The 15258-nt window shown below is 37.4% G+C and overlaps 2 protein-coding genes across 5 annotated transcripts in view; both read left to right on the top strand.

Annotated features, from left to right (window-relative positions):
* LOC109452279 (putative E3 ubiquitin-protein ligase HERC6) overlaps positions 1 to 8197 on the top strand; it is a 48837-nt gene extending 40640 nt beyond the window's left edge. For all 4 annotated transcript variants that reach the window (XM_019741126.2, XM_074323641.1, XM_074323638.1 and 1 more), the window contains exons 18-23: positions 1961 to 2127; positions 3299 to 3365; positions 3798 to 3868; positions 5748 to 5931; positions 6021 to 6132; positions 7815 to 8197. In XM_019741126.2, coding sequence (XP_019596685.2) covers positions 1961 to 2127; positions 3299 to 3365; positions 3798 to 3868; positions 5748 to 5931; positions 6021 to 6132; positions 7815 to 8029 — 816 coding nt within the window. In that variant the 3' untranslated portion in view covers positions 8030 to 8197. The remainder of the gene's footprint in view (positions 1 to 1960; positions 2128 to 3298; positions 3366 to 3797; positions 3869 to 5747; positions 5932 to 6020; positions 6133 to 7814) is intronic.
* A 3500-nt stretch (positions 8198 to 11697) lies between these two features.
* The window catches only part of HERC5 (HECT and RLD domain containing E3 ubiquitin protein ligase 5), a 38698-nt gene continuing 35137 nt past the window's right edge, over positions 11698 to 15258 (top strand). The window contains exons 1-3 of the mRNA XM_074323646.1: positions 11698 to 12283; positions 14250 to 14370; positions 15050 to 15126. Of these exons, the coding sequence (XP_074179747.1) occupies positions 11980 to 12283; positions 14250 to 14370; positions 15050 to 15126 (502 nt within the window). The 5' untranslated portion in view covers positions 11698 to 11979. The remainder of the gene's footprint in view (positions 12284 to 14249; positions 14371 to 15049; positions 15127 to 15258) is intronic.

Below are 15258 nucleotides of genomic sequence, written 5' to 3'. Positions count from 1 at the left end.
GACAAAATAGATCAAAGAGATGCAAGTAGGGGATAGAGAGGAGAAAAGGAACCTTATATCAATTCTGTGAGATAGGTGGTTTGTCCCCATTTTACAGATAAATAAACTCGAGGCTTAGAGAGATTAAATAAACTAAGGACATTCAACTAGCAAGTGACCAAGCTAGGATACGAATTCAGAACTGTCCAACCCCAAAGCCCTTACTCTTAAGCATTGTGCTATACTCCTGGTTAGAAAACAGAGACAAAAGTCTGATTTGTGTATGACTCAGTGAAGAGACAAAATCAAGTAGAACCAGGGGACAAATTACAAATACAGGAAAGAAGACTGAAGAGGTTAGAGGAGGCCACTTATGGAGAGTATTTGTATTGCAGTTTTTTTCTTTGCAAAATCTGGATGGCCATTAGCATCATTTTTATTGCAAATCAGTTAACAACAACAACAAAAAGATGGAAAAAACCCATGTCATTTTTATCACCTATAGTTTGCATGTAATTAACTTTTAAAAAGGGTCCTTTTTCTGTAAACTACATTCCATTTTATAAAACACAGTAAGAATCAACATCTTAGGACGTATCCAGTCATACCCATAAGTGATGGCAGAACGTCGGCCTCGGTGAGGCCAGAGAAACTGCCCCAAGGAGATGGACATGTGCCCAAGCACGCAGGCAGAGCCTTCCCTGGGTTCGCTCTTAGGAGCTGCGGTGTCAGCAGCTGCAAGTCTCAAGGCCTTGGTTGTAGGCGGAACCCCGTTCTGACATCCCTCATCAACATGACCCCTGACAGACCTGTTCATTCAGATTTTTAAAACAAAATCCACTTTAAAAAATGTATTTACAGACATTTACTTTGCTACAGGCTTATATTTGATATTGCAAGAATCTGCTCCCCCCCACCCGGGGCTCAGCCCCCCCTAAACTAGGAAGGTGGCCCTCAGTCAGGTTCCTGTGGTGTCTCTGAGCCCATTGCCTCAGCGCATTCCCTACTGAGCCAGGGTGGCTGCCCTTGGTGTTCAGAGACCAGTAGTCCTGCCAGGTGCTGGGTGGGACTACTGGTCTCTGCACACCAAGGGCAGGCACTGCCATGTTTTTCCAAAACCGCCATGTAGGTTGCTCTGGCAAGTCTCCTGTAAAAATGGGGCTCATTTTCAAAATTCAAAGGCATTTTTAATATTTATCCTCACAATTACTCTAAGAAGAAAGTAGGGCAAGTAGATTGAGGCACAGGCTGTCGCATGAGGGGTCCAGAGTCATGCACCCGCTAACAGCAAGGCTGACAATGTGCAGGCTAGTGTTCTTTCAGCTGGGTGGTAGTGATGGCCTGGCCAGATGTGGCCAGTGTTTTCCCTCATCTGGAACTAACTACAAAGTGCAGAGAGGAGAGTGAAGCCAATTTCATCAGGACTCTTTCCTTCTTTCTTCCACCCCACCTTTGCAGTCAACAGCATCAGTCATGTTCCCTGACCCGTGTGCTTGTCCCCATAAGCACCCTGAGGTTGAGGACCATATTGCTGAAGGGGACACCACTCATCTGACACACATCTGACATGCCTGATGCCTACTGAAAGAGTAGATAAAGTGTACCCGTCTCCCACAGTGTCATTTTTCTACATGAATCTGAAGGCAAAGACTAATACTAAATACTGATAACTTGTTTATAAGGCTATCTGAGCGTGTGTGTTTTTTTTAAATATTTCAGGTATACTGTTAGTAACAAAAAAGTAAATTCATTTATTTTACGTTCTGAACTCTTAATTTGTATTTTAATTTATGGAACAATCTTTAATTGTATTGTGGTATGTGTAAGGACCTCAAATTTTTATTTTAAGGAAGCCCAGTTTGTTTCTAATTTGTGACTTAGAAAAGGAAACCCAAAACTATTTTTACTAACCTAATTATCCCTTTGGATTACTGATTATTTGTAATACATTAGGGATTTTTTTTCTTTTTCTCTTTTCCAGCCTAAATTGGAAAAGAAGAGGTATTTTCTCTTTGGGATGTTGTGTGGACTCTCCTTTTACAATTTAAATATTGCCAATCTTCCTTTCCCACTGGCTCTGTTTAAGAAATTGCTGGACCAAAAGCCATCATTGGAAGATTTAAAAGAACTCAGTCCTCTCTTGGGGAAGTAAGTAAATAGTTTTCCAGGACTTTACCTCGTCACTCTCAGTTGTCTAGGCATAAATGATATTCACGCAAACAAGGTCTTCAATTTCAATAAATGTAGTTTCTTTAGATGAATTTGAATTTTTAGCATGACTCATAATCAAGTAAACCTTTAAAAATGGAAAAAAGCCAAATATTCCTCTAATTATCAACCAGTAAAATAAACAGTGCCTAGTCTCTTAAATTTATCCAGATGGAAACAGTTGCCTTGGACAGTACATGATATTCTTAATGAGAATCATGCATGCTGTATTTATTTTATATAAATTGTATTTCATATTTAATTTAAATAAATCAGCATGTCATCAACTTTATTAAGGGTTGAAAAATGCATGTTCTAAGTTAAAAGGCAAACTATAGCTTATGAGGAAAATATTGGCAACATATATGATAGACACAGGATTATCTCTGATGTAGAAATATACTATATATATATGTGAGTCATCACATATATGTATACATGTGGCTAATCAAAACATGAAAATATGCTCAAACTTACTAGTAATTGAGGAAATACAAATGAAAATGTCATTTTTCTGTTTACAGATTAGCAACTTTTAAAAAATTTTCATAAAATATAGAGTTGACAACAGATTGGGGAAAAGGATTCTCCTCTCATGAATTGTTAATGGAAGAATAAACTGGCTAGATTTACACTGTAGCCCTAACAGTCTAGAGCAGAGGTTGAGAAACCCCCTGGCAATATAGACATTTTGGGCTGGAGAATCCTTTGTTGTAGAAGGGCTGTCCTGGGCATTGTAGGGATGTTGAGCTGCATACTGGGTTGTTACACACTCCTCTAATCATGACAACCAAAGATGTCTCCAGATTTTCCCGAATGTCCCCTGGGGGGCAAAATCACCCCTGGTTGAGAATCACTGGTTTAGAGGAAGGGGCTCCTTTTTGTAATTTCCACCGAGACATAGCAGTGTCTATGTGTTAGTGGTCTAACCAATCAAAACTGTAAATAGAGGTTATCTCTAGGAAGAGGGAGTGGGAAGGTGGAGGAAAGGAAATTTACATGGCATTTTATACATTTCTGTAGTGTCCAACATTTTTCCATTGAATATTTATTACTTTTCAAATTGTATAAGATCAATAAATACAATTTTTTAAACCAAAATTTTCACTAGGAATTTGCAAGAAGTTCTAAATTATGAAGCTGATGACATTGGAGAACGTTTTGACTTGTATTTTTCTGTGAGTACTAATGAACGTCATATTATAGTTTAGCTTTCATCTCTTTTAAAAATAATTTTTATTATAGTATCTCAAATATGGGACTCCTTTTTTGAAGGGTATTTTACTTCTTTACTGTTAGACTTTCTCCCCACATGCTTCACCTTTATCACCTTATGTCTGTATACTCTCAAATAAGGTGAAAATACAAGCGATTACTCAATCGCTGTAAACAACTAAATGGATCAGTGTATGCTTAAAAGCGATGCACAACATATACTAGGGGAGGTTTTAAACTTTTATATGTATTTAAACAGCTGAACTACACAAATAATTGTTTAGCTCCCAGTTATTTAAAATTTATAGGGAAGAATATACTGGCAATAATAGTATTATGGTTGATTATTTAGACTTTTCTTTCTTGTTTGCTACCTGAATATATTTTGATTATAGATACACTGGGACGGAAGTGATGTTGATTTAATTCCAAATGGGACCTCTATACTTGTGGACCAAACCAACAAGTAAGTTTTGAGATCTAGAGTATCTGCTTTGAATACACATAAAATGCTTTTATCACTATGCTTTATGTATGTATTTTAGCTTCTCAGATGATCATTTTAGCACCTCATCTTTTAGAAAGATAAAAAGATTATAGGATAAGAGAAGTAAGTCAGAATTAAATATGTCCTTTGCAGTACTTTTCACTAGTTATTCATTTAACAGTTATTTTTGAGCCCCTAAGCTGTACCAGACAATACTGGTATTCTTGGTGTGGTATTCTAGCAGTGAAAATGGCAGGTAAAATCTGGAGCTTAAATTCCAATAGGACAGAAAGACAATACACAAATAAATTACGGTATTTTGCCATGTATAATGCACACCACATTTTTTTGCCCAAACTTTCAGGGGAAAAAAAAATCTTTCATTTTAATTTTTTAATTCAAATGTTTATTTGTTTAGATTTAGGTACTTGTTTTTTGTATTATAAAGGAATTTTAGCATTTATTTTTTAACATATTATGGTGTAAGAAATAGTATGTAACAAATATTTACAAAACACAAGAACAGATACAAGGTACAAGAAATTTTATGTACTGGTAACACATTTAGGATATTTATGCATCATAGATGGCCAAGAACTCTTCATAGTTGCAAGTTCATAAGTTCAATAAAACTGATTATCGTATTCGAGGGTATTATTTTGCATATGGATAGCATTATTGATTTCTAGAGTTACACTTTTAACTCATAAGCATAAATAAAAGAATTAAAAACATTTATATAGATACGGAATTAATACTACCCATGTATAATGCACATCCTTATTTTTCCCTCACAAAATTGTGCAAAAAAGTGTGCATTATACACGGCAAAATATAGTATTATGTAATAAAATGTCCAATAAGGATGAGAGCTCTGAAGAAAATTAAATACAATTAAGAGACAACAGAGTTATAGGTGGAGGTATGCTGGAGTAAGCTTGTACCAGCTTGTGAGAGCTAATAGTTAAATTTTCAAAAATGTTGAGCTTATTATTAAAATGTTAGTAGACTGAAATCAGCCATGGTGGGCCTATTTACACCACAGAAATTGGCAGATGCTGCAAATGAGGGTTCCCTTTTTCTCACTCCTTTTGGGAGAACTGTTAACCTTTTTCCAGCACATCACTGGTTATAGGAGAGGGCAGAGAGGGGTTGATTTAGATAGGATAGTCCAGGAAGGATGCTCAAAGGGTGGGAGACTATCGTGTTTTTGGTGAATATCTGGTGAAAATACTTCTAGCAGCCCTGCCATCAGGAAATTCATTGTGTAGTACAGATTTTGTATAAATAATTTTCACATAGTGACATGTGTTGTAAGCAGGGGAAGGAAAGAGGACACACAGGACCAAACTTGAGAAAATCACGCTGATGAATGATAGAAGTTGCCAGGTAAAGAGGAAGAAGCACCGAATGCTGTGGTCTAACTATAAGAAAGACAGTGAGGCCAGAGGTTCAAAAGGAAGTGGGAAGAGGCTGCAGAGTAGGGCAAGGGTCAGATCATGGAGGGCTTTTTGATCCTGTTAAGGTGGTTTGGAATTCACCCTAAGGGTAATTGAAGCCTTTGAAAGAAAGATTTTAAGCATAAGAATGACACATTCAGATTAGTGTTTTAAAAATACCCTGACTGCAGCTAGCAAAGTGGAAGCAAAACAAAGTGTTAATCCTTCTGCTATATTCTCCAGGTTTCCTTCTGCTAGCTGATTAGACGTTTTTATATCCGGGGTAGTACTTGGGTTGTGTGCTATGCAGAAGTAATTCACTTTTCTTTCTCAATAGAAATGGTAAAAAGAGCAAAGTACAAAATGTTTTTAGTCACTGCTAAAGTATGTTATTGGCCTTTTTTTGTTGTTTCCTCAAGGAAAGACTTTGTTTCTAAGTATGTTGATTACATTTTCAACACTTCCGTAAAGGCAGTTTATGAGGAATTTCAGAGAGGATTTTATAAAGTTTGTGACATGGAGCTCTTTAGACTTTTCCAGCCTGAAGAACTAATGGCAGCAATGGTTGGAAATACTGATTATGACTGGAAACAATTTGAAAAGGTAGGTGATAACTAAAGTGCCCCCAATTCTTCTGAACAACTTCGCTATATTCCCCCTAAAAACCATTTTTTCTCTCTCTTTTTTTCAAGAATTCAAAATATGGTCAAGGATACCATGATCAAGGAGAGTCACATCCTACTATACTGATGTTTTGGGAAGCTTTCCACAAATTAACTTTGGATGAAAAGAAAAAATTCCTCTGTAAGTATTATAGTAATAGATGGATCTATAAATATATAACTTTTAAAAAGATAAATATCTTATTTGTGATGAAAGCATTATTAATGGGTCACACATATTAATGGCAGAGCAAGTGTTAGAACCCAGGTTCCCTACCTTCTAGACCAATGTTCTTTCTCTTAATTAGCTTGTTCCCCATTAAAAACAAATAATAAAGATATTGCTATTTTACTACATTCCCTACACTAACTCTAATCCCACCTCTAACTTTAATATACATTCTCTTTCCTCACTCTGACTCCTTATCAAACCATTTTTATCTTACATTCTTATCTTCATTTAATTATCTAAGTCCTATGGAATTAGGACAATGTAAACTGTCTCTAATACTATTTTAGAAATAATAATAGCAATGGCCACGGTTGATAATAGCATTTATTGTGTGCTTATTGTATGCCAGGCATCGCACTGATCACTTTGCATCTATTGCCTCTCTTTATCCTAATAGCAGCCAGATGAGGTAGGTACTTAATTTTCCCTACTTCAGATGTGAGGAAAAAGAGGCTTGGAACATTTAGTAGCTAACTATGTTCAGATAGCTAGTGAGTGTCAGAACCAGAATTTGAACCCAACAGCTGATCCAAAGCCCAGGCTCTTGACCACTCAGCTCTGTGGCCTTGGGGTATAAGGACTTCTCTTGGTGGGAACCCTGTTTTCCCTAGGGCAGACAATGACTTGTTCTCTCACCTCCTCATCCCATTTTTCAGCTCCTCCTGTGATCACATTTTCCCCCTGGCTATTTTTGTTGCTACTGAAGATGTTGGAGGAAAATTCCAACTTCTCTGCAAACCCAACCTACTTCTTCACAAAACCTAACTACCTTTCCAATCTTCTCTCTTGATAGGTAATGTCTGCTTTAGCCCAATGGTTCCATTGTCTGTACAGTCAGTGAGTTCATTTGCATCTTCCTGCCTCATGCTTTTCCTTAGGATATCTGCACCCCCCACCCCGAAAGTTCACTCAGTTCCTCTCCTTGAGAATTAACTACCAGATGTGACCTCTGTGAACTCTCCCTAGCTACCCCAACCTGGCGCCTCTCTCCCTCCCCTGAGTCTTAGGGCTTTCATTAGACTTCACTTCAAACTTCTTGGTTGAGCTAAAATAAACTTCCTTGTATCTTGCTATTTTCTTTTCATGTATTGTTGACCCTTGAACAATATAGGGGTTAGGGGTGCTGACCCCCCTCCACCTGCCGCACAATGTAAAGTCTGCGTATAACTTTTGACTCCCCCAAAACTTAACTACTAATAGCCTACTGTTGACTGGAAGCCTTAACATTAACAGTCAATCAACACATATTTTGTATGTATTATACACTGTATTATTACAATAAAGTAAGCTAGAGAAAAGAAAATGTTACTAAGAAAATCATAAGGAAAATACATTTACAGTATTTATTGAAAAATATCTCTGTGTAAGTGGACCTATACAGTTCAAACCTGAGTTGTATGTAACTAGACCATGAACTCACTGAGGACAAAGACTAAATGTCATTTTTCTATGCTCCACATGGTCCTCTGTAGTTTTCTCTACGCAAAGATACTCAATAAATATTTATTGAATGAAGTGATTAATTTCTTCATTTTCATTTTAAGTTTTGCTCTTTCTATGAAATCTCTTAACCAAAGGTTATTCCTTTCTAGTTTTTCTTACAGGAAATGATAGACAGCCTGTAAGAGGATTAGAAGAAATGGGAATCAAATTTCGCTGTCCTGAAACTTTCAGTGAAAGAGATTGCCCAAGAGCACTCGTATGTCATAATATTCTGGACCTTCCTAAATATTCTACAATGGAAAGAATGGAAGAAGCACTTCAAGTAGCCATCAACAGTAACAGAGGATTTGTCACCTATGAGTAATAGTGACCTCTGAGAGTCTCAGTGAGACCTCAGATTCTCAGGTTGTCTCTCACCCTTTGATTGTGATGTTCTTCTTCAGGTCTACTTAGTACAAAGGGTTGATGGATTTTAATTAGAATTAGTTGATAAATGTTGAGATAAACAATAAAGTGATGAATCAAGATAATATTTTTAATGAATCACATTTCCTGATACCTAAACTTGCTATTAGAATGTTTATTGAATTACTTCCTGAATAATAATTATCATTTAAAAATAGGCTGAATATTAAAAACTAATATACTTTTAAAAATATTATTCCTCTGATAAACACTGCCTGCAAATATGAAAGTCTGAAAAAATAAACAAAAATGTAAACTAATTCAACATGATTTTGAGGCACATAAATGTATATTTTATACTGTGGAATATTGCCAGAGTTTTAATTTTAACCAAATGATGAATAATTTCTTTGAAAAATCTAAAAATCTAATTGTTAAGGGATTCATTAATTCATTGAAGAATTACTTATGCTCAATCATTCTAAATGCAGACATCATTATTTTGGTTAAAAATGCTGAGTCCAACCAGGAACTCTTGTCTAATTATAACTGGGGAAATGTGAAGAACCTGAAATATGTCTCAGCATCATGGCTATAGAGTAAATTAGAGATATAAGTATGGTTGAAAATGACCAATGAATTTTGTGATCAGTTCTATCTAATGTTAAATTTTAAACTAAGCTGTTCTATAAATGCCTATTATTTCAAACCATGCACAGAGCCTTGTGTTGGTGGTACTTTGGGAAAGCAAAGCCTATGGGGTGAAGTCCACATTGGGGAGCTAATGTGGAAAGAGGGCAGGATCACCTGAAGATAGAACAGAGATAGAGATTTCACCAAGGACAATAGAATATGAGGTGGTCAGTAGAAACATAAGCCCCCCAGCAAATCCTCAGTTATTTTGGACATGTCCGGTTTCTGCAACAAATGGAATGAAGACCCAGATATATTCTTTTTGAATTTTAAGGGAAAAGGTATTATCTAAATCTTAAGGATCCTCAGGCTCCTGACTTTCGGGTTGTGTGATTCAGGCCTTTCACATCCAACATTACTTTTCCTAATGCCAATGGGTGAACTATACTAAACATCTTTGCACTCTTTCAGAAAACAGAGAATAAGGGAACACTTAACAATTGATTCTATGAGGCCAGCATTATGCTAATACCAAAACCAGACAAAGACATTACAGGAAAAGAAAACTACAAATATCTCTCATGAACAGAGACACAAAAATATGTTACAAAATTTTTGGCTAATACCTTGTGACTAAGTTAGGTTTAGTCCAGAAATTTGAAAATCCATTATATTTCACCATAATATAATAGAAAAAAAATCATGTAATTACAACAGAGGCAGAAAAAAGCTCACAAAATTAATAGCTATTGATGGATGATAAATACTCCTCGCAAACTAAGACCAGAAGAGCACTTACTCAACCTGTTAGAGCCTACACACAGCTAACTTCATACTTACTGTTGAAAGACAACGCTCTCCTACTAAAATTGGGAACAAGGAGAGGATGTCTCATAGTTTATACTCAACATTGTACTAGATGTACTAGTCCATACAATAGGGCAGAGAGAATAAAAGGCATACTGATTGGAAAATAAGGAGTAAAACTATCTTATTTATAGACTGCATGGTCAACTATGTGTTAAGATTCTAAGGGATTTACAAAACTACTAGAATTATTAAATAAAAATAGAAAGGTATCAGGATTCAGGTAAATATATAAAAATTAATTGTATTTCTATATATACTCACAACAATCATAAATTGAAATTTTAAGAAGTATCATTTGCAATATCAACAAGAAATAAATACTTGAGGATGCTTTTTTTTCAGGACAAATTTAACAAAATATGTTTGACTATACACTGAAAACTAGAAAATATAGCTGGAAGAGATTAAAGAAGCTTTAAATTAATGGAGAAAGATATGCTCATGGACAGAAGAATCAATATTATTAGCACATTAATTCTTTCCAAATTGATCTAATTTGGTATAATCTCAAAAATCCCTGCAGTCTGTTTAGTAGAAATTGATAAACTGATCATAAAATATATATGAAAATGCAGAGGACCTAGAATAGCCAAAACCACAATGAAGAAGTACAACAATGGAACATCTGAATTATTTTAAGACTTGGAATCCACAGTAATTCCAGGCAGTGTAATATGGGAGTAAAAATAGACATATAGATCAATAGAACACAACAAGTTCAGAAATAAATCCAATCATATATGGATCAACAGTTTTGACAAAGATGCCAAGGCAATGGGGAAAGGCAATCTTGAACAATTGGAAATCCATGAGGAAAAAAAATACACATCTACCCTTACCTCACACAATAAATAAGAATTCATTTGAAATGTGACAAAGACCTGAAAGTATAAAACTTCTAGAATATTTAAGAAAATCTTTGTAATTTGGGTTAAGCAAAGATTTCTTAAGTAGGACAAAAAAGGCATGAACTAGGTAAAAGAAAAAAAAAATACTGCATCAAAATTAAAACGGTAGCTCTTCAAAAGACACGTTTAATAAAATTAAAAGACAAGCCACAGATTGGTAGAAATCATTTGAAAACAAATATCTAATAAAAGACTTGATATATAACAAAGAGCTCTGATGTATATGGAGCTTTTAGATGATAAGCAATTGAATAAATGGGCAAAAGATATGAATAGACACTTCACTGAAGAGATTAGCACTAAGAAGCACATAAAAAAACCTCAACACCATTAAACATAGGGAAAGGGATATTAAAACTACAATAAGATACCACTATAAACAATTGTTAAAAAAGACTTATAATACAAAATATTGGCAAAGATAGAGAACAATTGGAACGCCCATAAATTGCTAGAGGGAATGCAAATTGCTGGAGGTACAGCACTTTGGAATTCCAAAGTTTGGCAGTTTCTTACAATAATGTTCATGTACTTACCATCTGACAGAGCAATTTCATTTTTTAGGTATTTATTCCTTCCCCAAAATTAAAACATTGATCCACTAAAAGAACTGTTCACGAATATTCATAGCACTTTCATTCATTGTAGTCAAAAACTGTAAAGGACCGAAATGCCCTTCAATTGAACAGATCAACAAATTGTGGTATATCCATATAATGGAATACCACTCAACAATGACGAAGAGGGAACTTCTGGCGGAACACAACAGGATGAATCTCAAAAGCATTACGATAGTGAAAAAAGGCAGACACAAAAGCCTGCTTAAGTTTTATTCCATTTGTAAGAAATTCTAGAAAAGGCAAGAACTATATTGGCAGAAAGCAAATCACGGGTTGCCAGGCAACGCGGTGTGAGCGGAGGGACTGAGTACATAGTTATTTTCATGCATCACGTTCATCACAAACTTGAGCTTTCCTTACTGCCTTAGCTTTTGGAAATTCTGCAAGTCCGACTGTGTTAGGGCTCCTCCTAGTGGAACTGCCTTGTTTCTTCGAAGGCCATTTGGTCCAGGAGTTCAGATGGCCACTGTCCGCCCAGGGACGCCTTCTCAGCCCCGCCCGTCATCTCATCACCTGCCACCGTCCTGTGCTCTCCGGCCGTCTCCCAAACCATTCATGAAAGGTTTAAGTTTCCCTTCCAGTTTCCGTTTCGGTACCGCCCCCTTGAAAAAAATTCTGTTTCGTTTCCCACTAGACCGGCCGGCTCCGCCCCCAACCGCAGCACGTTGGGAGGCTGGCGTCTGAGCAGGGGCGGAGTAGGGGTGGCGCGGTCCCTCGACGCCACGGAGCAGTCCGCTCGCCGGCTCCGCACCGCAACGTCTGAGGGCAGTGGAACCTTTCAGGCCTTGACCCTTTCCCTCCTTCCTCTTGCCTCCCGGCTGGCTGAAGCCCCGTCTCCGGAGAGCGGAGGTGCGGCCATAGAGCCCAGGAAAGCGGCGATGGAGCAGAGGCCACCGAGGAGGTCGCGGGGCGGCGCGCGCTCGACGTTCCGGCCGGCCTCCAAGTCCCCGCCACCACCCACATCCCGGCCGGCCCCGACCCGGCCGCCCGCCGCAGAGCCTCGGGGCCCGCAGGTCTGGCTCTTCCCCACGGCCCCGGGCCTCCGCAACGCGCTGCTCCGGAAAACTGAGGTGATGCGCCAGATGTGCTGCACGCGCGGGCGCCTGGTGGTGCTGGAGCGCGGCGGGGCTGGCGTCGAGGTGCACCAGCTGCCGGCGGGCAGCGACGGCGGCAGGAAGCCAAGTGAGTGGGCCCGGGCGACGCCAGCTCGGCCCTCCCGCCTCGGGCTGGGGGTGTGAGGGTGGGCGGCCGGGGCCCGCGCGGGCACTGACACTTCTCTCCAGGGTGGCGGGAGTTGTGGGTACGCGGCCCATCTGTAAATGGGAAGGGAAACTCCGAAGGCAACCCGGCGCCCGAGCGGTCCGCGGTGCCTCAGAAAGGCGCCGGGCCCGGGTGGTTTTTCGCGTGTCGCGCGTGCGGCACCCTTGAGGTCTCCATCCTGTTTCTAGAAGGCGCGGAGTTGGCGGGGTAGTAGCGAGAACTAGATCGTCCTCTCCTCAAGTTAACCGCGCGGCGGGGGTGTGTTGCCAGCAACTTCATTTTAGCCAGTCGGCCGTTATCATGGGTTTCTGTTCAAAGTTTGTTTTTCACTTGCTCCCTTTTAGAACATAGCTTATCCGATTTTGTGTCTTTGGAGAACACAATTATCTTGTTTTCGATGGCAATATGTTACATTTGCAAGCCGTTTAAGGAGTGCTTTCACTCGCACTGCTCCAAGGGAGTAATCTCCGTAGAAATTAGATCACGTACTGTGACTCCGATTTTACAAGTGGGGAAGAGCAAATGGCCACATTCTTACTGTTAAAAACTTTGTCCCTTTGATTAGTGAAGAAAATGGTGTTCTGTTCATTTTGCTCTTGAGCGAAGTCGAGAATCTTCTTTTGCTATTGGTCGTCGCATTCCTTTTTGATGAACTGCCTGTTCATATCTTTGCCTGGCTTTTACAAAAAATTGAGTTGTTAATCTCTTTCTTAGCTAATTTGAAAGAGTTATTTGAATTTTGAGTAAGAGTAGCCCTTTGTCAGTTACGTACGTTGTATTTTACCCAACTTGCCTTTAGTTGATGTTATTTTATAGTCTACTTCATTAATCTTTTCTTTTGAGGAGGCTTATGGATTTTGTGTTATGTTAGAAAGCTACCCACACAAGGTTTTGTGTTTTTTTTGCACTCTTCTTTATAGAAATTTTAAGCATTTGTTTTTAAAGTTAAAGTTTTTGAAACGCTTGGATATTATTTTGATTTAAGGAGTGAGGTAGGGGAATCTGGACTGGTTTGTTTTCACCAAATGGCCACCCAGGTATCCCAATACCTTTTTTGAATAACCCTTCTTTTTAAAACTGATTCGAAATGCCGAGACTCAAAGTTGTTGATCTGTTGGGCCATTTCGTCTTTATTACCGAACTGTTTTGGTTCTCCTAGCATTTGTATAGTATGAAGTGGTTTGTTTGTGCTTTGAGATTTTACATGAATCGATTCAATTTCGTTAGAACTAAAAAGTAAAACAAGATCCCAAATCTACTGTATCCTACATTAATTTTTGTGATAAAATTAAATAAGAGTAAATGGTGACTAATGGACAATTTCAAATCTTAAAAATTCTTCTAACACCATCCCCATCCCTCAAACACAGTTTAAGAATATAAGCCTTGGGTTTTATATGAAGCAGTCATGAGGGGTTTATTATTATTTGTTTTGTTTTTGGGAAGAGTACATCTCAGAATACACTTATATTTACTCCTTCGGTGAGTTATGTTGTCCAAAAATTGTTGTATTTTCTTTCTTCTGACTTTTTCATTTCTGTCTCTTCAAATTTAGTTTCTTTCTCAACTTGTTAAATAGGAATCTAATATCAAATTTTAATTGTTTTAAAAAACAGTATAAATCAGTGCTTTCCCAAATTAAAAGAAAAAAATCAGTTGTGAAGACAGTAGTCATTACTAGTTTGTCTGCTTTCTGTACTTGATTTTTCTTTAAACAGAAGTTCTTGTTAAGTCAAAGTTGAAGTTCCCCCCCAGGTGTTTTAAGTGTGTTGTAATGAAATCAATAATTCCCCCCCCCCAGGTGTTTTAAGTGTGTTGTAATGAAATCAATAATAATAGTGGGTAATAATCAGAGTGATGATAGTTTCTGGTTGGATTTGCTCTGCAGAGTGCATTAAGTTAGGAAAAAAAATGAAGATACATTCCGTGGACCAAGGAGCAGATCACATGCTGATTCTATCCTCAGATGGAAAACCATTTGAGTACAACTATAGCATAGAACATGCAAGGTAGGGAACTTTTTCTTTCGTTAAAAAATTTTAAAATTTTACTCAAAAGGCAATCATAGTTTTTGTAGAAAAATGTTACTTTATATAATCTTTGTCCCTCCTTCACGTCATGGCATTTAAAGTAAACAATGAATTTTGAACTGACCAGTTAATTCCTTGAGTAAACTACAAATCAATTTTTGTCTCCTAGAACACTTACCAAGTATTGCTTTGACATTTAAAGGAAATGATTGGTTATTCCGCGTAGACCCAAATTGGACTTTCATATTCATTAACTCAACCTCATAATAATCTTATAAATTAGATTTCCAGAAGTAAAAGTTTTCAACCTAGGAAAAAAAATGCATTATCATGGAATGATCTGTGAGACTTTCTCCTGGTAGAGCATGTGAATTAGAGCTTATTTTCATCTTTTATTATTCTTGCATCATAAAATTATTGTTTGCAAAGAGTCGTAGAATCATCCTGTTACAATTATATAATGTACATTATTTTCCTTTTAAACAGCTAATTAAAACATATATTGTATTTTCTATAATTTAGATGTATTGAATATGATGCAATACATTGAAATAAATTTTTTTCTTGAGCTTCAATCCTAATTACAGTTAATAATTCTAACGTTGATGTTGTGACTTTCATTATGGTAATTGACATAAAATGTATTTTCTTTCATCAGGTTTCAGTGCATTTTACAAGAAAAAACTATCATTCAGATTGCATGTGGAGATTATCATTCCCTTGCACTCTCAAAAGGTACTTTCCTGGAATATTAATTGTTTTTTGGAGAGAGTAAATGTGTGTATATGTAGAACTACCATGTTTCCCCAAAAATAAAACCTAGCCAGACAGTTAGCTCTAATGTGTCTTTTGGAGCAAAAATTATAA

Source organism: Rhinolophus sinicus, linkage group LG02 (genome assembly GCF_036562045.2).
Source record: "Rhinolophus sinicus isolate RSC01 linkage group LG02, ASM3656204v1, whole genome shotgun sequence".
Taxonomy (NCBI): Eukaryota; Metazoa; Chordata; class Mammalia; order Chiroptera; family Rhinolophidae; genus Rhinolophus; species Rhinolophus sinicus.
The sequence above is the reverse complement of the archived record's forward strand: the minus strand, read 5'-3'. Positions and strand labels throughout refer to the sequence as shown.